Source organism: Calypte anna, chromosome 2 (genome assembly GCF_003957555.1).
Source record: "Calypte anna isolate BGI_N300 chromosome 2, bCalAnn1_v1.p, whole genome shotgun sequence".
In the NCBI taxonomy this organism is placed as follows: domain Eukaryota; kingdom Metazoa; phylum Chordata; class Aves; order Apodiformes; family Trochilidae; genus Calypte; species Calypte anna.
In genome coordinates this window covers 22,520-45,080 of record NC_044245.1, presented here as the reverse complement: position 1 = coordinate 45,080, position 22,561 = coordinate 22,520, and the positions used below count along the sequence as shown (strand labels likewise).

Below are 22,561 nucleotides of genomic sequence, written 5' to 3'. Positions count from 1 at the left end.
GTGGCATTACTGCCAGAACTCTGACATCCTGGTGGGCTCCAGAGCCATGAGGGACCGGCACCTGCGGCTGCTGGGCTACTGTCTGGTTCAGGTGAGTGGGGGGCTGCCCCTCCCCGTGGCCGTGGGACAGGTCAGGCAGAGGGGCAGAGCCACCATCCCCCTGTGAACATCCTGGTGGCAGCAGGGACTCATCCCCTTGGCTCCGTTTTGCCCACCCTCACCTCACCTCACCCCAGGATTTCTTCTGGGGGCGAGACCAGCCCTGGTGCTCTGGTGGAGAGCAGGGGTGAGGGGACAGCCCCTGGGTGGGGGGCAGAGCTCAGCCCAGTCCCCGGTGCTGCCATCCTGGGAGTGGTGGTGAGGGAGCTGAACCCCTCAGTGCGGCTGGGGACTGGGGGGCAGCTCCAGAGGGTCTTGGGGGGAGAGCTGCAAGCCCAGAAGCCCCTGAGGCTTCACCACCACCATCCCAGTTGTCCTCAGGTTTCTTTGGGAGCTTCAGGAGGTGCTGTTTTGAGGTATCCAGGACCCATGAGACAGCTTGTGGAATGGGGACCACAGATAGTCCTGGAACTCTGCACCAGGGCACAGGTCTGGGCAGCTTTGGATCCTCTCCTCTGTGAGGCTTTCATTCCTCTTCAAGCCTGTTGTTTGTACCACAGCGGGTGCCAGGAAGCTCCAGGCAGTGCTGACTCTTTGTTCTCAACCCCTGCTGTGGTGCTGCTGGCTTCAGTGCCACCAAGGAGCAGCTCTGCAGTTTCCCTTCCTCTGCCCTCTTGGTTCCAGAGGTCCATTCTCTTCACACACCCCTTTGAGAAGAACCCTGGGCAGTCCAGAGCCTTCCTGAGCTGCAGCTGCTCCACTGCTTGGGTGTTGTTCTTGCTCTTCTCGTTTAGGGTTTATTTCCTCTCTCCTGGCACCTTCAGGGGATCACTGAGGTTGGCAGCAGCCTCTGGAGGTGGTCAGCCCAACCTGGGCGGGTTGCTCAGTGCAAGGTCCAGTCCAGTTTCAAACGCCTCAGGTCAGGTTGCTTCCTGGGTGAGCTGCTCCAGACTTTGGGGTTTTTTTACCTCCATGGGGTGGGGCTTTTCCAGAAAGTTGAGAAGTATTTCCTGTCCTTGAGGCCCGTGCCTGCTGCCTGGTCCTGTGGCTGTGCACTGAGTCACAGAGTCTCAGCTGGGAAGGGACCCCAAGGCCCATCTGCCCCAACCCTTCTCATATTCTTGTTGATCTGAGGTGTCCCAGCACCCATGGAGCTGAGACTTCCAACTTTCCCAAGTGGGGGAATCCACCCCTTCCCCTGGGAGACCATTCCAAGGTCTGACTGTCCTCAGGGGGACAAATTTTCCTCTGGTGTCCACTGGGAATCTCCCCAGGAGCACCTTGTGCCCATTGCCCCTTGTCCTGTCCATGGGACTCCTTGTACCCAGGGAGTCTCCAGCTGCTTTGGAGCCCCCTCTAAGTACTGAACATGGTCAGATCTCCCCTGAGCCTTCTCTTCTCAGGCCTGAACAGACCCAGTGTCTTCAGCCAATTTCTTGTATTTCTCCTGCCGTTGACACTCAGATCATTAGCAACTGCTTGCTCTGGTGGGGGCTTCACAGCCCCCCCTGGATGTCTGCATGATGAGATGACGTCAGAGTTACACAGAATGAGTCATTTTGGTTGGAAAAGACCTTTAAGGTCATCAGGTTCAACCATTAACCTGACTCTGCTGATGGCCTGGTCCATTCTTCCCAGCTCTGCCAGCCCCTCCTCAGGGTTCCTCCCCATGGCTCTGCTCTGATGTGTCCTGGACCTTCCTGTGTCCCACCAGCCTCGGGCTGGCTCCCTGCCCTGCTGCTGTCCCTCACCCAGCCCGGGCTGCTGCCAGTGTCCCCCTTGCCCACCCGGACCCCCTCTCCCTTTTCTACAAAGCCCCTTCCCCTCGGGTGGTCCCTGCTGGGTCTCCAGCTCTGCTGGGTCAGTTCCTCAGCACGTTCCTGTCCCCCAAAGGGCACTGTGACCGCCGGGTGTCCCGGTGGCAGCCGCAGCCTGGCAGGGCTGCCCGCTCACTAATGAGGACACTAATCAGCCCTGGCCCCGCTCCCGGGGCGTGTGGCCGCTGCCTGGCGTGGTTTGGGGCCGCGTGGGCTGAGCCGGGCCCGGGCTGCCCACTGGGCCTGGCACACTGCCGGGCTGTCAGCATGGAGGGGACGTTTGAGCCAAGAGAGGGGAGATGGAGAGGACATCTGAGGGGAAAGTACCTGTGAGGATGGTGAGCCCCCTGCCCAGGCTGCCCCCAGGAGCTGTGGCAGTGCTGAGGGCTGGGGGTGGCTCCTCGTCTCTCCTGGGGGTCGGTGATTGGGGACCAAAGTCAGGGGGTGCGTGAGCTACTCCAGAGTCGTGGTTCTGCTGTGCCCATCCTGGCTGTGGTGGCACCCAGGGGCTCATATCCCCCCCCTCCCCAGCAGACCTGGCTGTACCTTTCCGGGGCCAAGCTGGAGTGAGATGAGCTCCCCCTGCCCAGGGGGTGGTGGGACATGGAGCAGGGGCCTTTCTGCTCCTCCACAGCCCTCGTCCACCTCGGAAGGGACAGTGCTGTTCTGCTGCCCCTTGGAAGGGGTCTTGAGTCCTAGTTCTCCACCCCTGGCTGTCACTGCCCCAGAGTGCCTGGGTGGTGGTGGAGGAGGTGAGATGATGGCAGTGGTGGGGGTGATGGTGGAGGTGAGATGATGGCAGTGGTGGGGGTGGTAGGGGGGCTGCTCTGACAGTGTCTCCCCGTCCCCTTCCAGCTGCCCTACACAGAGCTGGAGAAGGTGAGTGGCATCGATGAGGCCAAGCACTACCTGCGGCAGAAGCTGAGGGAGCTGCGCTTCTGAGGGACAGACACCTGGGCAGGGGGGGTCACAGCGGGATGGGCGCAGCCCCTGTCCCCTGGGTGGGCGATGGAGCTGCCTCTGTCCCGGGGGGGGTGTGGGGGGCCGTGGGCTCCTCGGCACGGGGCCGGGTAGTGTGAGATATTTATTGCCATTAGCGGGGGGTGTGACGTGACGGGGGTGTAGGTAGGGGAGTGTTTGGGTGCTGGGGGGTGGGGGGGAGGTCCCTCGCTGTCCCCCCCACATTGTCCCCGCCACCCCAGCCCTGTCTGCACAGGTCGCTGCGGGGGGGCCTGGCCCCTCGGTGGCATTGGGGGTCCCTGTGCCCCTCCCAACACCACTGCTGGGGGGGAGGGCTGGGCTTGCCCCCTCCCTTCTGGGGGGGGGTCCTGTGGGCGTGGGGGGGGCTGCGGCTGTTTGCACAGGAGGAGGGGGGGGAGGGGGTGCTGGGGAGCAGGGGTTAAATTTACAATAAAACTGGTGAAAAGTTGCAAAGTCTGTTCTGTTTATTAGTACAAGGCAGCGGCTAGACCACAGAGCCCCCCGTGCCCCCCACCCCAGCAGCCAGGGGGGGAGACAGGCAGGCACAGGCACCCCAGGGGTGCAGGGGATGCTGCTACTCGTGGGGTGCATGGAGCTCACTCCCCCCCCCAGCACCAGCCACTGGGACCCCTCAGCACCAACCACGGGGACCCCCCAGCCTGGTGTGTCAGGGCTGAAGGTGTTTATTGCTTTTGAAGTGATTATGTTAAATAAAACACGGTGAGATTTAGTTAACACCTGATTGTCCAGGGGGTGTCCTGGGGGTGTCTGGGGCAGGGCCAGCTCCGTTGGGGTTGACCAGGGGGGGCTCTGCCCCATGGTGTGGGGGGGACCGAAGGCACAGCCCGGCCCTGTACCGTGCAAAGGGGCGCGGGGGTCCCCGGGGAGGGGGCCGGGCTGCAGCCGGCGACTCTTTGGCAGGTGTTCCTCCCCCCAAAAAGACAGGAGGGTTGTGAGGAGGGGCGCAGCCGGGGGTCCATGCTCACACCGGCATCGGCATCTCGTTGTACTCATCCACCCCTTCCCGCTCGTCCAGGATGGGCTCGGCCTCAGCCGCATCCAACTGCAGGGAGACAGCGGCTGGGGGGGCAGCGGGGGCTCCCCCTGACACCCCCCCACGAGGCCATGGCAGCCCTGGGGAACCCCCCCGGGACCCCCAGCCCAGGTACTTACACACTTCATCTCTCGGTCGGTGAAGAGGCGGCTGAGCAGGCACATGCGGAGAGGGACGGTGAGGATGAGGATGAAGGGGAAGGCCAGGGAGGCCACGGTGGACATGACGGCCCAGAGCACGGCCAGGCAGCCCAGCTGCAGCCCGGTGAAGAGGTGCATCCGTAGGGTCCGCACCTGGCATGGCACAGCGTCAGGGGGGGGCAGAGACCCCACCACAGACCCCCATCCTGGGCACTGCCAGACCCCCACATCCACCCCCAACCCTGGGCTACCCCCTCTCACCCACCTGGGCACACCTGGACCCCCCCATCCCACCCCCATACTCTGGGCACAGCCTTCCTGGACCCCTCCCCATTTCCACGCCAGGCACAGATGGATCCGAATGTTTCCCTCCCACCCCCACGTGTGCCCCCCCTCCCCAGGACCTGTACCCCCCAGCCCTCCCAGGGTCTGCCTACCCCGGTGCAGCTTTCCTGACGCCCCGGCCCCTGAACGAGTGCCCCCACCCAAGGGTGCCCCAGGCTATCTGCTGCCCCAGCCGATGGTCCCACCCCCCAGAGCCCCCTCCCAAACCTTTTTGACATAGGAGACGTCAGGGTGGTGCTTGGGGGGCATCAGCAGCAGCTGCAGGCGCTCATAGAACTGGATGCCATTGAGGGAGGTGACCCCCATGTAGAGGAAGATCCCGAAGAGCACGGCCAGCGGGATCTGCCGCAGCAGGTCCCCGATGACGATGGACAGCCCTGCCCAGAGCGGGGTCACACGCGGGGCCTGGCGAGGGGGAGACCCCCTCCCCACAGCCACCATCTCCCCGAGGAAACAAGGAGGGGTCAGGGCCAGACCTACCAACCAGCAAGGCCACCAGCAGCCCAGTGACCCGCTGCTCCTTCACTTCCTGGACCTTGGGCTTGTCCCCAGGGGCCACGGCCTTGCTCATGACAGTCAGGGCGTTGGCGTGGGTGACGGAGCGGACGGTGGCGGCCGCCAACCAGGGCAGCCCGAAGAGTGCGAAGAAGCCGCCCATGGCCACGATCAGCAGCAGGTCCAGGTGGAACCCCGAGCCCTTCCGCAGCATCCGCTCCTTCTTGCTGATGATCAGCCTGGGCACAAGGGCAGCCTGTCAGCATGGCACAGCACGGCATGGCATGGCATGGTACAGCATAGCATAGCATAGCATAGCATAGCATAGCATAGCATAGCATAGCATAGCATAGCATAGCATAGCATAGCATAGCATAGCATAGCATAGCATAGCATAGCATAGCATAGCATGGCACTGCATGGCTTGGTACAGCATAGTACAGCTCAGCACAGCTCAGCACAGCTCAGCTTGGCACATCTCAGCATCACATGGCATGGCACAGCATGGCACAGCTCAGAACAGCTCAGCTTGGCACATCTCAGCATCACATGGCATGGCACAGCTTGGCACGGCACAGCACAGCTCAGCACAGCTCAGCTTGGCACATCTCGGCATCACATGGCAAGGCAGAGCTTGGCACAGCACGGCACAGCACAGCATGGCATGGTACAGCATGGTACAGCTCAGCCCCCCTGCCCCCGTTGGTCCCCCTGGCCTCACGTGGTGATCTGTGTCTCCATGAAGATGAGGATGAAGACGAGGATGGCGGGCAGGCCGCTGGCCACCATCATCCAGACGGGGAAGGGGCTCTGCTCACCCAGGGGGTTGATCACCCATCCCCGCTTCTCCGGGGCCGTCACTGAGAACCCACTGGGCACGCTCAGCTTCTGTGAGGGGAGGACACCAGCTCTGCCCCCTGCACAGCTCCCCCGGGGCTGGGGGTGACATGGGGGGAGCACCGGAGGCACCAGGACCTGCTGGGGTCGCAGCAATGTGGGGAGAGGAAATGTGGGGTGGGGACACGGTGGGGACACAGCGCAACCCATGGTGGGGACGTGGCATGTCCCGTGATGACCACGTGGCAGGTGCCACAGTGGGGCCACGCTGGAGCCACTGCTCCACAGCTGAGGGTGTGAGATCCCACTCTGGGGATGTGGGGTCCCGCTTGGGGCAGTGTGGGATCCTACTCAGGGGGTGTGGGGTTCTGCCCAGGGGGCGTGGAGTCCTGCTTGGGGGGTGCTGACCTGTGTGTAGGTGTCCTGGATGCCATAGTCCACCAGCACCATCACCAGGATGGCAATGGGCACCCCGAAGTCCCCGATCAGCCGACGGATCTGGGGAGGGGGAGCAGCATCAGGGCAGCCCCTCAGCTGTGCTCCCCCAGCCCAGCCCTGCCCCCCAAGCTGGGCTCACCCCCGGGCCGTCCCTCCTGCCCCACGCACCCGTCCCGGGAAGAAGCGGCTGTTCTTGAACTTGCGCAGGAAGAAGGCGATGAAGAAGGTGCCGGCCATCAGCACCAGCGAGAGCAGCGCCGTGTTGGGCTGCCCCGTCACCTTGCTGCTGCCACGGCTGCCCGTCCCGTTGGCTCTGCTGGTGCTGTTGGCCATGCTGGCCTCCACCTCAGCTGAGCCATTGGCCCGCAGGCAGCCATGCAGGGGATGCTCCTGGAAGATCTGTGGCAGCGCCGGGCTCAGGACAACCCTGCCCGGTCCCCAGACTGTCCATCCGTCCATCCATCCATCCATCCATGCAGCTCTCCCTCCCTCCTTCCATCCCTCCATCCCTCTATCCCTCCACCCACCCAGCTCCCACTTGACTCACCTTGGCCAGCTTGGAGAAGGTCTCATAGATGAAGATGAGGGAGATGAGGAAGGCGAAGATCTCCTGGGTGAAGCGGGAGACAAAGCGCACCAGGAAGCTGCCCTCGAAGGCCACCATGACCAGCACAATGAGGATGAGCCAGAAGCCGATCCAGACGCGCCCCACCAGGTACTCCAGCTCGTTGGAAGTGCAGAACTGCACAGGTGGACACAGACAGACAGACATCAACAGGAGGCATGGCCACAGGGGTGTCTGCCCAGCAGCACCCGGTCCTGATGCTCACGGTGAAGAAGGCCTCCTCGAAGACAAGGAGGGGTCCCGAGAAGCCGATGACGAGGAGGGGTTGGGCGCCCAGCAGGCAGAAGAGGATGCCCTGCAGCGAGGTGGAGATGATCAGCTCCGACACCCCGATCAGGTCCTGCGTCTTCTCCCCTGCGGGCAGGACAGGCTCAGGCACAGCCGGGGGACAGGGACATCGTGTGTGTGTGTCCATGGTGACACAGCCCTGGGCAGATCCTCCCCGCTCCCTCTAGCAGCACCCACACCTGCAGCCCCGCCCTGCCACGCAGGACCCCAGACCCCCATGCCATGCCCTGCTGCATCCCCCCGATCATGTCTCCCCCAGACCCCCATGCTGTGCCCCTCAGCCCCCCCATGCTATGCTCCCCAGACCCCTCTGTGATGTGCCCCCCCCCCCGGCCCCTCTGTACCATGCCATGCCCCTAGCCCCCCCACATGCCGTGTCATGCCCCGTGCCGTGCCCCCCAGCCCCCTTCGTGCCGTGCCCCCCCCCTCACCCAGCAGCCCCCCGAAGGTGATGGCGGGCGAGAGGGCAGCGAAGTAGATGAAGATAACGGCGGCGATGCACTGGGGGTTGAGGGCGTCCCTGAAGTCGCTCAGGTACTGCGGGTACCGCCGCCGCGCGTCCCGCACCAACCCCCCGAAGGGCCGCCCCGTGCGCCGCAGGGGATCGTCGTCCTCCTCCTCCTCCTCCCCTTCCACCACCTTCAGCTTCAGCAGCGCTGCGGGGGGCACAGGCACACGGCGAGCGTCAGACGGCCCGCGCTGGGCAGAGGACCCCCCCTGGCCCCCCCGTGCTGTCACCTTTCTCCTCGGGGGACTTCGGCTCCAGCAGCAGCCGCCGCTCCTGCTCCTCGCGCTTCTTCAGCATCTCCCGCTGGAAGTGGGCGACGCTGCGCAGCAGCTCCTCGCCCTGCACCTCGGAGGGCGGCAGGACCACGCTGCAGTCCAGGAACTCGTTGATGGCTGTCAGGAGGTCCTGCCGGTCATCCGCCAGGTAGGCAGCTTCATGGAATTGCTGGGGGGCGAGGGGGAGAGATCTTGGTCAGCAACACGGACAAGGGCATGGAGGGCGACCTGAGGAAGTCTGGCAGTGACACCGAGATGTGTGGTGGGGTTGGACTGTCTTGAGGGAAGGGATGCCATCCTGAGGGACCTCAACAGGCTTGAGAAATCATACAACCATAGAATGACAAGGGTTGGAAGGGACCTTAAAGATCACCCAGTTCATAGAATCTTTCCGGTTGGAAAAAACTCCTGGGATCATCAAGTCCAACCATCACCCCTATCCAAGGTCCAGTGATGGGACAATGGGAAATGTTTTTAAACTGAAGAAGAGTCTTAGACTGGATCTTAGGAAGAAGTTCTTCAGCAGGAGGGTGCTGAGACTCTGGAACAGATTGCCCAGAGAAGCTGTGGCTGCCCCCTCCCTGGAGGTGTTCAAGGCCAGGTTGGATGAGGCTTGGAGCAACCTGGGCTGGAGGAGAGGTGTCCCTGGCCATGGCAGGAGCTTGGAGGGGATGAGCCCTCAGCTCCTGACAGCCTCACCCACCCTGGGGTGCTGTGGTGAAGAGCACCTGCCTGGGGACACCACGGGGACACCAGGCAGGCAGGATGCTCCTCACCTTGTCGGACATGAGGGTGGAGATGGAGCGCCCAATCTCATGGTAGTCCATGTGGGTGCTGCTGGGCCCCAGCAGGACAAAGAGGAACCGCACGGGGATGGGGACCTCCAGCACCGAGTCCAGCTCCACCGCTTCCTGCAGCCGCACGAAGGCCATGGTGGGCTGGTCCAGGAATGCCACACAGCCTGGGGGACACAGGGGGGGCACCAGGGGGTGCCAGAGGTCACTGCGGGGCATGGGGGTCACCACGGGGTGTGGGGGTCAGTGTGGGACATGGAGGTCACCACAGGGAGCTGGGATTCACCATGGGGTGTCAGAAGTCCTTGTGGGGTGTGGGTGTCCCCGTGGGGCATCAGGGGTGTCCCCAGGAGCCCAGCACACCCCCCCACCCCGGACCCCACCCCTCCGTACCCACAAGCACCACAGTGGCCTCGGCGTTCTCTGGGATCTTCTCCAGCAGCTTCAGCTCATGCTTGGACTTGGAGCGAATGATGCCGGCGGGGGGCGGGGGGGTCAGGGCATCCCTCTGCAGGGAACAAGAGTGGGGTCAGGGCCCCCCGAGGAGGAGGTGGGAGGGAGGCTGGGGACTGGGGAGGGGTCTCACCTCCCGCTCCACCTCCACCCGTGCCTCCAGCTCAGCGGTGTGGCCAGCGATGAGGGGCTCGGTGACAGCCAGCTCGGAGCCCTCAGCCACGTGGTTGGTACCGTGGTGGGGGGCCAGGAGGGAGCCCAGGCTGCCAGCTGAGATGTTGCGGGGGAAGGAGAAGTCCTTCTCGTCACTGGGATGGCTGTGGGACAAAGCTGGGGTGTTGGTGGAGGCACCAAGGGAGAGCAGCCACCAGCTTGGCATGGCCACAGGATCATGGAATGGTTTGGGTTGCAGGGACCTTAAGATGATCTCATTCCATCCCCTGCCATGGTCAGGGACCCCTCCCCCAGCCCAGGGGGCTCCAAGCCCCATCCAACCTTCAGCACTGCCAGGGATGGGGCAGCCACAGCTTCCTTGGGCAACCTGGGCACCCAGGGGCTCAGCACCCTCACCCCAAGGAATTTCTCCCTCCCTCCCTCCCTGCCCAAGATCTCCTCTCCATCTCCCCTCTCCCAGCTCCAAACCCTTCCCCCTCGCAGGCTCCCATCCCTCCAGGCCCTTGTCCCAAGTCCCTCCCCAGCTTTCCTGGAGCCCCTTCAGGCACTGGAAGCTGCTCTAAGGTCTCCCCATTGCAGCCTTCTCTTCTCCAGCCTCAACACCCCCAACTCTCTCAGCCTGGCTCCAGAGCAGAGCTGCTCCAGCCCTCCCAGCAGCTCCAGGGCCTCCTCTGCACTGGCTCCAGCAGCTCCGTGTCCTTCTGCTGCTGGGGACCCCAGAGCTGGACCCAGCTTTACCCCAGGGGGGTCTCCCCAGAGGGGACCAGAGGGGGACAATCCCCTCCCGGCCCTGCTGGGGGGGGCTGTGTGGGATGCAGGGGGTTCATCCCCCTGTGTGGGGCTGCCCCCTCACCTGTGTTTGAGCAGCAGTGCCCTCAGGACGTTGGCCCGGTCCTCAGCCCGGATCTGGTCGGTGATCACCATCTGCTCCACCACCTGATGGGCCACCCCCGGCAGCGTCTTCTGGTCCAGGTCGAGGAGCACAGCCCCTGGGTGAGGGATGGGGGTGCTGAGGGCAGCCAGGCCAGGACCCCCACCCTCCCCCAGCCCCACTGGGCCAGTGCCCTCCCTACCGTGGGCCAGGGTCTTGCGGAGCTCCAGGAGGCTGCGGAAGGACAGGGAGGCCACGTGGGGCTTGCCCCACCGGTCGGTCTCCTCCTCCACGTCCTCCTCAAACTTGATCCATCGCGCCGTCTCCTTCCACTGCAGCTCCTGGTTCTTGTCCAGCACCAGCTCGTTCAGCTCCACAAAGACCTGAGGGCACAGACAGATCAGCATCGGGACCCCCCGGACTCTCCCCATGGACACAGGCAGCCCCCTCCTCCCAGTAGCCCACCCCCTGCTCCTCAGATGCCCTCCAGCTCCTCTGCTGCAACGGGACCCCCAGCCCTGGCACCCTCTGGGAACCCCAGCCCTGAAATCCCCCAGGACCCTCAGCCTGGGCATATCCCAAGACCCCCATCCTTAACACTCCCCTGGGACCCCCATCTCTGGCAGCCCACTGGCTGCTGGGACCCTCAGCCTTCACCTACCCTGCTGACCAGGACCCCCATCCCTGCCACCCCTCCATCCACTAAGACCCCCATCCCTGCTGCCCCCCAGCTGCCAGCCCCCCCCCTGATTTCTGGGGCCCCGTGTCCCCCACCTCGTGTGGCTGCCTGTCCTGCTTGCGGTGCCGGGTGCTGGGCTCCTTGTGGTCCTTGCTGACATGGACCACCTGCCCCTTGGCACTCTTCCGAACCAGGTGCCGACGGACCCCTGGGACATCCTCGAACCGGTGACCTGGGCAGGGGGGGTACAGCCAGAGGGTAGGGGGGTGATCAGACAAGGTGGGGGGCATGGTGGGCTGGCAGCCCCAAGCTGGTGCCCAGTAAGGACCACCAGAGCCCCATGGCACCCATGGGGTGGTCCCCAGCTCCACAGCACCCATAGACCTTACACAGTGCCCCCAGTCCCCCCAGCCCCATGGGGTGATCCCCCGAGCTGACCCACTGCCCCCAGCCCCACACATTCACAGGGTTACCCCCAGTCCCCCTCCTGGTGCCCAGCTGAGCCCCTGCTGTGCCAGCAGCCCCCCCATCCCCCGGGTGCCCCCTCCTCACTTTTCATGTAGTCCAGGTCAGCCGATGCCAGGGTCTGGGCCTCTGACTCATCAGTTGGTACCTTCTGGTACCGGTCCTGCTCAGCCCCAGTCATGGACCCAATCCGGCGGCGCTCGTGCAGGTTGTAGCTGCGGTGCCCCGGCTGCCCCTTGGGGAGGGGGCGTCCCGGAGACCCTGATACCGTGGGGGACGCCCCCTCCGCCGGACGGCCCTGCTCCACATCGGGGCTGCAAGAGGCACCGACCTCAGAGCTGACCCCCCCTCTGCCCCCCAACCCTGCTGCAGGGCAGCTAGAGGGGTTTGTATGCCCCCCAACCCCACCATGGGGCAGTGAAGGGGGATACCTGCCCCCCCCCAGCCCCACTGCATCCCAGCCCCTCTCACCTGCCAGCCTGTGTTTCCTGAGGGGCTGCGGACCCCCGGGGCTGGGGGGGGTCTCCAGGCACTGCTGGGGGGGGTATGGGCTCCTCGGCCCGGCGCTCGGTCACCTCATCCTCCTGCAGAAAGAACTGAGACGGGGCACGGGAGGAACCGGCTGCTGCGGACCCCCGAGGAGAGCCCCCTGAGAGCCCCCCACGTAGCTCCCCGAGCTAGGGGTGGGGATCCCCAGCATCGCCCCCCCGCTACCTGCACAGGGGGCTCAGGCTGCCGCAGCTCCTCGGCCGAGCGCTCGGTCTCGGTGTCCCCCGCTTCCTCCTCATCCTCTTCGGCCTCCTCGATGGTGGGGGTCTCGCCCGGGACCGAGGCGCGGCGCTGCCGCTTCTTCCCCTTCTTGGGACCCCCTGCAGCCTTCTTGCGGCGGGTGTCGGGGGGCAGGTGAGTGGAGAGGGGGTGGTGGATGTGGTGGGAGGACTGGCGGTGGTCTGCAGGGAGGGGGGTGCTCAGGGGGGTGGGCTGAGGGCATAGGGGGGTCTGGGGAAGGGGGGGGAGGTCTGAAGGAATGAGGAGGGTCTGGGGGTTTTCTATGGGGATGGTGGGTGGTCTGAAGGGCTGGTCTGGGGGGATGGTGGTCTGTAGGGATGGGGGGGGGCTGTAGGGGTGGTCTAGGGGGGTGGGAGGTGGTCTGGGGGTATCTGGAAGGTTGGTGGGATGGGGGAGGTGGTGGTCTGGGGTGGTCCGCAGGGGACAGGGGGTCATTCTGGGGGTTCGATGGCCTGGGGAGGTGTTCTGGGGGCTCAGAGGGGTTGGTCTGGGGGGGAGGTGGTGGTCTGGGGTCAACAGGCAGTCAGTCTAGGGGGGAGTAGTGGTCTGGGGGGTTATTCTGGGGGGTCAGAGGGCTTGGTCAGGGGGGATCGTGGGGGTCGGCAGTCTCGGGATGGGATGGGATGGGATGGGATGGGATGGGATGGGATGGGATGGGATGGGATGGGGGGGGTTGTCTCAGGGGGTCACTGGTGTGTGGTGGTCCCCGCCCTGTGCCCACGCCCCACTCACACTCGAAGTCCTCCTCTCCGTAGCATCTCCCAGGCTCTTCGGGCCCGCGGGGCCGGGCCTGACTCAGGATCCGCTCGAACCGCTCCACGCCCAGAGCCTTGTTCAGGTCCCGCTCCTCCTCCTCCTCTGCCGCCGGGCCGAAGGCCGCAGAGGCAGCACCCGGCACCTCCTGCTCGGGCTGCGGGAAACGGGTCAGCGGTACCGCCCACAGCACTGGGGCAACTGGGGCCACTGGGACCACCAGCGCCACCACCGGGACCACCAGGACCACTGGAACTACCAAAACCACCGGGACCACCAGCATCACCAGGACCACCGGGACCACCGGGACAACCAACATCACCAGGACCACTGAGACCGCTGGCACCACTGAAACCACCAGCACCACCAGCACCACCATACCCCCAGCCCACTCCAACCATGCAACCCCTCATGTGCCCCCCCAGCCCCGTGTGCCCCTAGCACTGTCCCCTGGTGATGTACCCCCCCCTGCACCCCCCCTGTACTTCCTTATTCTGGGGGGGGGTCAGTCGGGGGCTGGGGGGTCAAAGCGGCTGCAGGTGCAGAGGGGGGTGGGGAGAAGGTGAGGGGAGTGCAGGGGGGTCCAGGAGTGAGGGAGGGGTGGAATTCATTGGAGGGGGTTGCAGACGAGGGTTCAGGGAGATGGGGGCATGAGGATGGGAGGGTCGGGGGGGGTAGGTGCAGGATGCGGGGGTGCTGGGGACGGGTGCAGGGGATGGGAGTGCGGGAATGAGGAGGGGTCTGAGGGGAGGGGGGTGCAGGGTGTTGGGGGGTGCTCGGGTTGGTGCTGGGGGGGTGGGGGCGGTGGCTGGGTGCAAAGGGGCATTGGGGAGTTTGGGTGCATGGGAGGTGCGGGGGAAGGGGGGTGCTGGGGTGTACGCAGGGGGGTGCGGGGAGCGCGTCCCCGCCGGCCGGTACCTGAGTCATGGCGGAGCCGCGCTCCCGCCGCAGCTCCCGCAGCGCTTTATCGGGGCGGCCCGGCCCGGCTGGGGATGGGGGCAGCAAGGGGGGGTGTGCGGGGGGGTGCGGGGTGCGGCGGCTCCCTCTCGGCCTCGCCAAATATTGACGGAGCCGCCCCGCGCCCGCCTCAAGGTGACAGCGGCGGCGGAGGGCACCGGGGCGACCGCGGCATCGGCAGAGCCGGCCCCTCCCCAGGCATCGGCACCTCCGGGCTGCACCGACCTCCCGGTAATGTACCGGGCCCCCCGGGAATGCACCGACCCCCCTGGACTGGCTGCACCGACCCCCTGATAATGCACGGACACCCCCGCCCCGGGACCCCCCCCGGGCTTCCCTGCCCCCCCTCCCCCGGGACTGCACCCACCCCCCGGCAACGCCCCCCAGGCAGTGCACTGACCTCCCGACACCCCCCCTCCCCGTGCTGCAACCCCCCCGGCACACACAGCCCCCGCCTCCTCCCCCCCATCCTCTGGTTATGCACGGGGGGGGGGCTGGGAACGCACCCAGGCTCACGGCTGCACAACGACCCCCCCCTTCTGTCCACTGCCCCCCCCCTTCTGTCCACTGCCCCCCCCTCCGATGCACTACACTCCCCAGCACTGCACGGGACGGGCTGCACCACAACCCCCCCGGTAATGTTCTCTCCCCCCTCCCCGTAAGGGGGAGTTTTGCCCTCCCGGGGCTCCACTGCCGACCCCCCCTCACAGCACTCCACGTTGGGGACACACACGTCCTTGCTCTGTGACTCCCCTGGGATGGGGCAGGTCCCAGAGCCCCAGAGGGCAGTGGGGGCAGCAGGAGGAGGGGACTGGGGGGGAACCCCAGGGGTGGGTTCCCCACGGCCAGGGCTGGGTCACAGTCCCAACTTCCCCCACTTCCAGCTGGCATGTGGCACCCCCAAAGTGACAGGGAACAAACAGACTCAGGACATTCCGTGGGTCATGCCATGTCCTCACATGTGCCATGTGTGTCCCCACGTGTCACCTGTGTCTTCATGTGTGTCACATCCCCACATGCAGTGTGTGTCCCCTCATATGCTCTGTGTCCCCTCGTATGCTGTGTCCCCAAATGTGCCGTGTGTCCCCAGATGTGCTCTGTGTGTCCTCACACACATGCTATGGCATGGTGGTCCCCACTGGTGGCCAGTGCCATGCCAGCACCATGTCCCTGCTAATGTCCCGTGTCCCCATGTGCCCTGTCACCCCCAGGACACCTGTGACCTGGTGGGGACACGTGTCCCTGTCCAGGTACCAGTATGATGAGGGACCTGCCAGCCCTGGCGAGGCCACAGTGGTCCCGGTGGCCACCCATGGGTGACAAAGTCACGGGGAAGAGGACACATGGCTCTGCCAGCACCCAGTGGCCACCCACCCTGGTGCCACAGCCCCTTGTCCCCTCCAGCCCTGGTGGCATTGTCCCCCCCTGTGGTGGCCCTGTCCCCAACCCCACCGTGGCAGCCGTGCACCCTGCAGCAGTGGCTGTGTCCCCACCTCGTGGCCGTGTCCCCCCCGCGGTGTCACTTACGCTCTGGAAGGCAGAGGACACGATGTGGTGGATCTCAGAGGACACCGGGGAGTGGGTCATGGCGCTGCCCCGGGACCCCCCGGCTTAGCCCTTCTCCTTCTCGCGGGGGCTCAGGGGACGCTGTCGGGGCAGCATAACCTGGGGGGGGCACACAGAGAGGGGGTCAAAGCCACGAACGGGGAGCCCGAGACAGTGGCGATGCCCTAGGGGAGATGCCACCACCCGCTGTCCCCTTCCCCAGCGCCGGGTGCAGCACAGAGCTGAGGTCTGGAGGGCTGCCCCTGCTTGGGGTCCGGGGGGGTGCGGGATGGGCAGGGGGATTGGGGAGCTGCCCCTCCTCGGGGCCGGGGGGGGCATGGCTAGGGGTTCAGAGTCGGGGTCTGCCCCTTCTTGGGGTGCCGGGGGGGCACAGGCAGGAGGTGGGGGGGGGATGTTCCTCCTGGGGGGCAGGGCGTTAGGCGGTCAGGGTCGGGGTCTTCCCCTCCTTGGCAGCACAAAGAGGGAGGGACACGGGCAAGGGATGGGGGATCGGGGTGGGGGTCTGCCCGCCCTGAGGAGGGGGGTCAGTGGGAGGGCACGGGCAGGGGGGTGGGGGTCTGCCCTTCCTGGAGAGGGGTCAGGACCAGGGTCTGCCCCTCCTTGGCAGCCTGGGGAGGGACACGGGAAGGGGGTCGGGGTGGGGGTCTGCCCTCCTCGGCTGCCCGGGGGGGGGAATCCGGGGGGAAGGGGGCGGTGCGGGCAGTGCCGGCTCCGGTCTGGTTTGTCTTGGCGTGGGGTGGGCGGGGGGAGCGGGGGCCAAGACAAACTCCGGGAGGGGACCGGAGCCGGGCTGGCGGGAGGGGGTCCAGAGCCCCCCCGGTGAGACCCCGGGCACTCGCCCAGCCCCGCAGGGTGAAGGCAAGGAGCCAGAATGCGTCCCAACCCCCAAAAAAAACCACCCCCATGCCCCCTCCCCAACCACTTTCACCCCACACTTGCCCCACGGCAGCTCCTCCGGCACCGGCGTGCCGGGTTGGTGGCCACCGGAGGGAGGTTTATGGCTACTGGAGGTGGCCACACGTGACGGGTGACTGTGCCTCACATGGGTTGCTCGCTGTCACCGTCACTGTCACTGGTGTCACCCCGGGGATGTCATCCCCGTGGTCATGGCCTCCCAAAATTGTCCCAAATTGCCCCAAATCGTCCCTTAATATTCAGGCACTACCTGGCTCCGGCTGCTCCCTAATCCCCGCTCCCCATTCCAGGGCCGGAGCCAGCGCAGCCACATTCCAACCCAGGCAGCTCAGATTAATCGCTCCTGCCCCGCCGCCCTCCTCCTCCTCCTCCAAAAACACCTTCCTGGAATGGGGAACCCCCCCTGGAATGGGGGTGGGGACCCCCACCCATCCCTTCATCCCATAGTGGTATAATTGGGGGGGGGGGGTGCACCCCCTCGGCTCTGGCATGGCTCCAGTCACACCAGAGAAGAGGGGAGGGCAGCACTGTGGATGCCCCCTCCCCAAAAAGGATCCGGGACCCCGAAACTGGGTGACACACCCCAAAAAGGAGCCAGAACCCCCAAACTGGGTGACACAGCGTACCCCACACTCCTAGGTGTCTCCCCAGTCCTGAAACTGGGACCAGCAAGTGAGGCACGGGGGGGAGGAGGGGGCTGAGTGTCAGAAGTGGGGGGCTCCGAGGTGGTGGGCTGCCCAGCAGAGATTTGGTGCCACCCTGGTGCACCCATCCCACCAAAGTGGCCGCTGTGGGGAGGGGGCTCGGCCCCAGCCCTAAGCAGCTTTTTGGGATTAATCTGTGGGGATTAGGGCCGGGGAACACTCTGGGATTGTTCTCAGAGAGAAGCTCTGAGCCCAGTTAGGGGTCAGCCCACCGCCCAAAAACGGGGGGTCCTGGAGTCCCTGCCCCTCACCCCCACGGTGCCAGGCAGGGCTGTGTTGGGCACACACCGTGCTCTGACCCTGGAAAGGGTGACAGGCACTGTGGGGTGAAGGGCACCGTGGGGACACTTCTGCTTTCCACGGGGGCAGCTGAGTCACAACACACCGACTGGCAACAGCCCCACGGCTTGTGCCAGCCCCCCGAGAGGAGCTGAGAGCCAGCCCAGGGTGGGGGGATGCAGGGGAAACTGGGGGAGAGGGATGAGGAGCCAGCAGCTCCCCCTGCTCTGGCCCACGGCTACATGCTCCGGCTGTGCCACGCAATGATGGGATGGCAGCAGCCCCACTGCCAGTCCCACGGCATCCCACGCGTGGTCTCCCTCTCCCGGCACAATGTCCCCTTGTTGGAGGGCTGTGGCTGGTGGCTGCCAAGGCCACTGCCCGCTGGTGGTCACCACTGCCCGTGCCGGCGCGGCCGCTCCCACCGCTGCCCCGCTCACATTCCTGGGACCGGCCCCGGCCTGCCCGCCAGATCCCCTGGGGAGATCACAGAGCCCGGCCCCATGCCACTGTGGGGCTGCCCCACAGCCCCTGAGACCACTAGGAAGGCAATGCCACCGGCAGCCCTTCCACAGCCCGGTGTCCCCAGCCCGGCAATGCCGCAATGTCCCCACCGGCACCACGGAGCCAGGAGCCCTCCATGGGGGGGAGGGAGGGAGCCCCGTGCCACCGGCAGCACTGTGTCCCCTCACACCGTGTCACCGGGGCTGGGGACAGGGGGAGCATGGCAGTGATGGGGATCCGCAGGTCCCCATGGCGGGATGGGGACACAGACACACAGGGACACACATGGACACAGAGGGACACACTAAAGGACACACATGGACACATGTGTCACCCACGTCTGTGCCCACAGCCAGAGGCGAGGCTGGAGGTGACCACCGTGCCACATCTGGTGACACCAAGGTGACAGGGACAGCACCCAGGGGGTGAGGGACCCCATCCACATCCCCCCCACCCCACAGCCCAGGGACAGCTGCCCCGGGGGGTCTGTGCCCCCCAGGTCTGTCCCCCTGCTCCCTGGAGGCATCCTCGGGCTCCTCCACCGGGGCTGGGGACACCGGCAGGGCCACCCCGAACCCGGCGTCTCAAACATAGCCCCCCCAAAACTCCACAGGGTCCCCATGGTACAGCTGCCCCCGGGATGCCCACCCGGGGGTGGAGAGGGTGGGGGCCCGCAGCCCCCCATGGGCACTGGGCCGGGATAACAGCAACACCACCGCTCCCACCCTGGCAGAAACGCTGAAACTTCCGAAACCGCCACCAAAAATATTCACACACAACCCCCCCCCCCTTGCACCCTCCACCCCACGACCTCCAAACCACCAGATCCGGCGGGTGAATCACGGCTCTGCACCCACTCCCACGGACAACTCCCGGGTGGGGGGAGCAGCAGCTGCCCTAGGGACCCTGGGCCAGCCCCCCCCCCCCAGGTCAGCAGGACTCTCCGAGTAGCACAGTGGCACCAGAGTGGCACCAGACCCCCTCCCCCAAGTGGCACAGAACCCCCCCAAGTGGCACCAGACCCTCCATGCAGCACCAGGCACCCCGACTGGCACTGGGCCCCCTGAGTGGCACAGGACACCCCCCCAGGTGGCACCAATCCCCCTCAAATGGTACAGAACGCCCTGAGTGGAACCAGACACCCACAAGTGGCACCAATCCCCCTCGAGTGCCACCAGACCTGCTCCAAGTGGCACTGAAACCTCCAAGTGGCACCAGACCCCCTCCCCATCCCCCCCACCTCTAAGTAGCACAGGACCCTCCCGAGTGCCACCGATCCCCCTCGAGTGGCACCAGACCCCTTGAGTAGCAGTGATCCCTCCCCCAGTGGCACCAACCCCGCTAAGTGGCACTGATCCCTCCCCGCCCTAGTGGCACCAGACCCCCTGAGTGGCACGGGACCCGCCCAAGTAGCACAAACCCCCCCTCGAGGGGCACCGGACCCCCCTTGGTGGCACCAATCCCCTTAGAGTGGCACAGGACCCCCCCCCCCCCGAGTGTCCTCTGCCTCCCCCAGCCGCCGGTTTCCCCCCGGTCCCGGGTCTGTCCCCGTGCCAGGCTGTGCCCTGTGCCATCCCGGGGACCGACCCTTGGTCCCTGGCAGCTGCCACCCCCCCTCCCCGCCGCCTTCCCGGGCTCTGCCCCACTCACCCCATGTCCCGACACTGCCCTCTGTGTCCCCGGGGACCCCCTCCTCCCGCCCTGTGGGGCTGGGGGCTGCTGTGCTCTGCCCCGCCGTGCCGGGGGCTGCCGGGCGCCGGGCGCTTTTTATACCGGGGAGAAGGGGAAGGGAAAAAAAAACACAGAAAATAATAATAAAAAAAAACAACCCGATGAACGGAGGGCCGGCGGCGGGAGGCTTTGTTTCGGCAAGCCCGGCACCAGGCCATGGCATCCAAACACCGCGGCCCTGCCAAGTCCGGGGGGGCTCCTGGGGCAGCCCCACCTCTGGGCAGCGGGGCGGGCACCCGCCGGGCCATCCCCGCCGGCGGACAGGCGGGGACACACGGCACTCCCCCGGGGGTGGGGGGCTTCGGTGGGGCAGAGCGAGGGGGGGGGGCTGTGTGTGTGTGTGTGTGTGTGTGTGTGTGTGTGGTGTGCGTGTGTCCCCCCTTGGCGCCCCTGGTGTCCCCGGGCTGCCAGCCCGGTCCCTGCGGCCACCGCTAATGACAGGGCTGGGGCTGCGCCACGACCCCCTCCCCACCGCAACCCACAGCTCAACAGAGCCCACCCACCCCTCCCCTTACCGGGGTTGGGGGGAGTCAGCACATCCCCACCCACCGGACCTGCTTCACACCCTCCCTCCCATCGCTGACACCTCAGGGACTCCTGGAGGGGTGGGGGGGAGCCCAGGGGCTCCTGGAGCCGGACGGGGGGCTCTGGGAATGGGGGCACGATCCTGAGGCCCCCGGCTCCCTCTGACGGGATTGAAGCAGCACCCCCGCCCCTGGCATCTCCTGAAGACTCCCTAGAATCCCCCTTCTAACACCTCAGACCCCCTCTGGACACCTCAGAAGTCCCCTGCAAGGCGTTCAGACCCCCCCGCGACCCCCCCGACTCCCCTACAACCGTCAGGGCTCAGAACACCCCGAGACTTCCCCCAGAACTCCCCTGGGACCCTTCCGGACCCCTCCCTCCCCCCCCCCCCCCGGATCCCCTAGGAGATCCCCCCAGGATTCCCCTGGACCCCCGGGGTGTCAACTGACCCACGGCTCCCCCGGGGTATCACATCTACAGACGGGGATGGGGAGGACCTTCCTGCTACCCCCCCTTGTCCCCAACACTGCCATCCCCCCCTCCCTGTGTCCCCAACGTCTCCAGCGGTGCCGGGGGGCGCGGGGGGGGATAGATCTGGAGCCGCCGGTGCCATTAGGGCGATCACATCCCGGCAGCCGCTTGAAGCCGTGCAGCGACCCCGAAGGACACGGCAGCGGGAGTGGGGAGGGGACCCCAGGGGACGGCCACCAGCGGCCCGTGGGAGCTCCACGAGCGGGGCTGGACCCGTGCCCGGCCCTTGCTCAACCACCACCCCTGGCAAAGGTTTCGCAAGCCGGGGGGGAGGGGGGGAAGGGGGGGGGAGCCCACACCGCACATGGCGGCCAAATGCCAGCGCCGCGTGCCATGTGGGGACCCCTCCACCCTGCTCCTTGGGGACCCCTTTGCTCCTTGGGGACCCTCCCCCATGTTCTTGAAGACACAGCTCACGTTCCCTGAGGACCCCCCACTCCCGGTCCTTGGGGACGCCCCTGTTCCTTGGGGACTCCCCCGGTCCTTGGGGACCCCCACATTCATTGGGGACCCCCCCAATTTCTTGGGGACCTCCTCCTGGTGTGTCACCACCATGTTGTGTCCTCACCTGCCGAGGGGTATCCGGCGAGCTCAGGAGCTGGGCGGGAAGGGCATGGAACAGCCTCGCCTCACTGGGGAAATAAAATAATTAATAATAATAATAAAGATGAGGAAGGTTGGAAAGAGGGAGGGTGAGGGAGGGGGGGTGTGAGCCCAGGGCGGGGGTGGAACCGGTGCCCCGAGAGCCGGATCCGGCGCGGGAACGGAGCCAGAACCAGGCTGGTGGCTGGAGCCGGCCGGGGGGAGTGGTGGGAGGGGGCCAAGGTGCGAGGTCCCGGGGGAGCTAGGGGTGGGATGGGGGGAGAGGGAGACGGTGGGGGGGTCTAGAAGGAGTCTGAGGGGGTCTTGAGGGGATCCTTAGGAGGTCTAAGGGGTCCTGGGAGAACCCGGAAGGGTCCCAAAGGAGTTCCGAGGGGTCCGAAGAGCTCTGAAGGAGCCCGGGGGGTCCTGGGGGAATTCGGGGAGGGGGGATCACAGGGGACGTCTGGAAATAGTATGTGATGTGCGGAGGGGGTCTGGAGGGGGGTCCGAGGGAGTCATGGGCGGGTCCAAAGGGGGTTCCCGGAGGGTCCTGGGGGATCGGGAGAGGTGTGAAGTAGCCCGGGTGGTCCCGGTGGGTGGATCCTCGGGGGTCCCGGCGGGCTGCCAGGGGCGATGGTGGAGGGAGCCAGAGGTCCCAGGATCGTGTCTCCCCCTTTTCCCGGACCCCCCCGCTCCCCTCTCCGGGACCCGGCGTGTGACCCCCCCGAGTTCCTCCCCCCGTCCCACAGGGGGTACCCGAGGTGTCAGCGGGAGGAAGCGGGGCCGGGCCGGGACTCGGTGCCTCGGGAGGAGCCGGCGGGTGGGTGCAGCGACCCGGAGTCCCAGCCCGGGGCAAGAGGGGAGAACCGGGACCGGGAGCACCAACAGGGCACAGCGGGAAGGGAGCTGGGGAAAGCCCCGGCGGGGCACGGTCGGCACCGGGACGGGACCGAGACAGTGCCAGGTCGGCACTGGGACGGCACCGGCCGCACCCCCCAGCCCCGCCGCCTCCAGCGGGCGCCAGCGCGGCACCGTCTCCCGCCGCCGCCCCCGCCCAGCCGCTTACCGGAGGGTCCCGCCGCGCCGGGCGGGTCTGCGCGGCCCCGCGGGGAGGAGCGGCGGCAGCGGGAGCGCGCCGGGGCGGGGCACCGGGAGGGACCGCACCTCTGCTGGTACTAGTACCGGCACCGGCACCCGCACCGACACAGGGCGGGTGTGCGCGGCCACCCTTCCCGCAGCAGCCCTGCGAGGGAATCCCCGTCCCGGTGCTGGGAGTTAAGGACGACAGGGGCGGAGGCGGGGATCGAACCCGGAACCGATGGGGTGCGGAGGGGAGGGGGGGGGTGCGGGGATGCGGGGGCGGTGCCATCCCGGGGGTGTGGCGGAA

The 22,561-nt window shown here is 66.5% G+C and overlaps 1 protein-coding gene and 1 non-coding gene across 6 annotated transcripts; one reads left to right on the top strand and one right to left on the bottom strand.

Moving 5' to 3' along the window:
* The first annotated feature begins 6 nt into the window (after nt 1-6).
* On the top strand, nt 7-2,831 carry LOC103525562. Its single transcript, XR_003987206.1, has 2 exons — nt 7-91; nt 2,772-2,831. It is a non-coding gene; the product is annotated as an uncharacterized LOC103525562 (transcript).
* A 756-nt stretch (nt 2,832-3,587) lies between these two features.
* Nucleotides 3,588-22,465, bottom strand: SLC4A2 (solute carrier family 4 member 2). Of its 5 annotated transcripts, XM_030444280.1 has the most exons (25): nt 22,241-22,465; nt 21,161-21,224; nt 19,456-19,568; nt 15,365-15,502; nt 12,860-13,037; nt 12,053-12,288; nt 11,810-11,934; nt 11,426-11,652; nt 10,969-11,105; nt 10,397-10,577; nt 10,177-10,312; nt 9,283-9,466; nt 9,090-9,204; nt 8,679-8,863; nt 7,858-8,071; nt 7,551-7,775; nt 7,037-7,185; nt 6,754-6,948; nt 6,375-6,605; nt 6,177-6,266; nt 5,653-5,819; nt 4,917-5,170; nt 4,644-4,813; nt 4,071-4,244; nt 3,588-3,960 (listed from the first exon to the last, which is right to left on the bottom strand). In XM_030444280.1, exons 4-25 carry the CDS (start codon nt 15,422-15,424, stop codon nt 3,880-3,882), a joined length of 3,714 nt encoding a protein of 1,237 aa, XP_030300140.1. In that variant the 5' UTR covers nt 15,425-15,502; nt 19,456-19,568; nt 21,161-21,224; nt 22,241-22,465; the 3' UTR covers nt 3,588-3,879. The 5 variants fall into 5 exon arrangements, with proteins under 5 accessions (XP_030300140.1, XP_030300139.1, XP_030300142.1 ...); XM_030444279.1 differs by lacking the exon at nt 19,456-19,568; XM_030444282.1 differs by lacking the exon at nt 19,456-19,568 and having other exon boundaries at nt 11,810-11,922.
* Between the last annotated feature and the right edge of the window lie 96 nt (nt 22,466-22,561).

Excerpts from the sequence above, each read along its gene's own strand:
- SLC4A2 (XM_030444280.1), bottom strand. The coding sequence starts at position 15,424 with ATGACCCACTCCCCGGTGTCCTCTGAGATCCACCACATCGTGTCCTCT. Across the intron at positions 11,106-11,425 it reads TGACCTGGACTACATGAAAA|GTCACCGGTTCGAGGATGTC; the intron begins GTGAGGAGGGGG and ends CCCCCTGCCCAG. Across the intron at positions 6,267-6,374 it reads GCCGCTTCTTCCCGGGACGG|ATCCGTCGGCTGATCGGGGA; the intron begins GTGCGTGGGGCA and ends CCCCCTCCCCAG.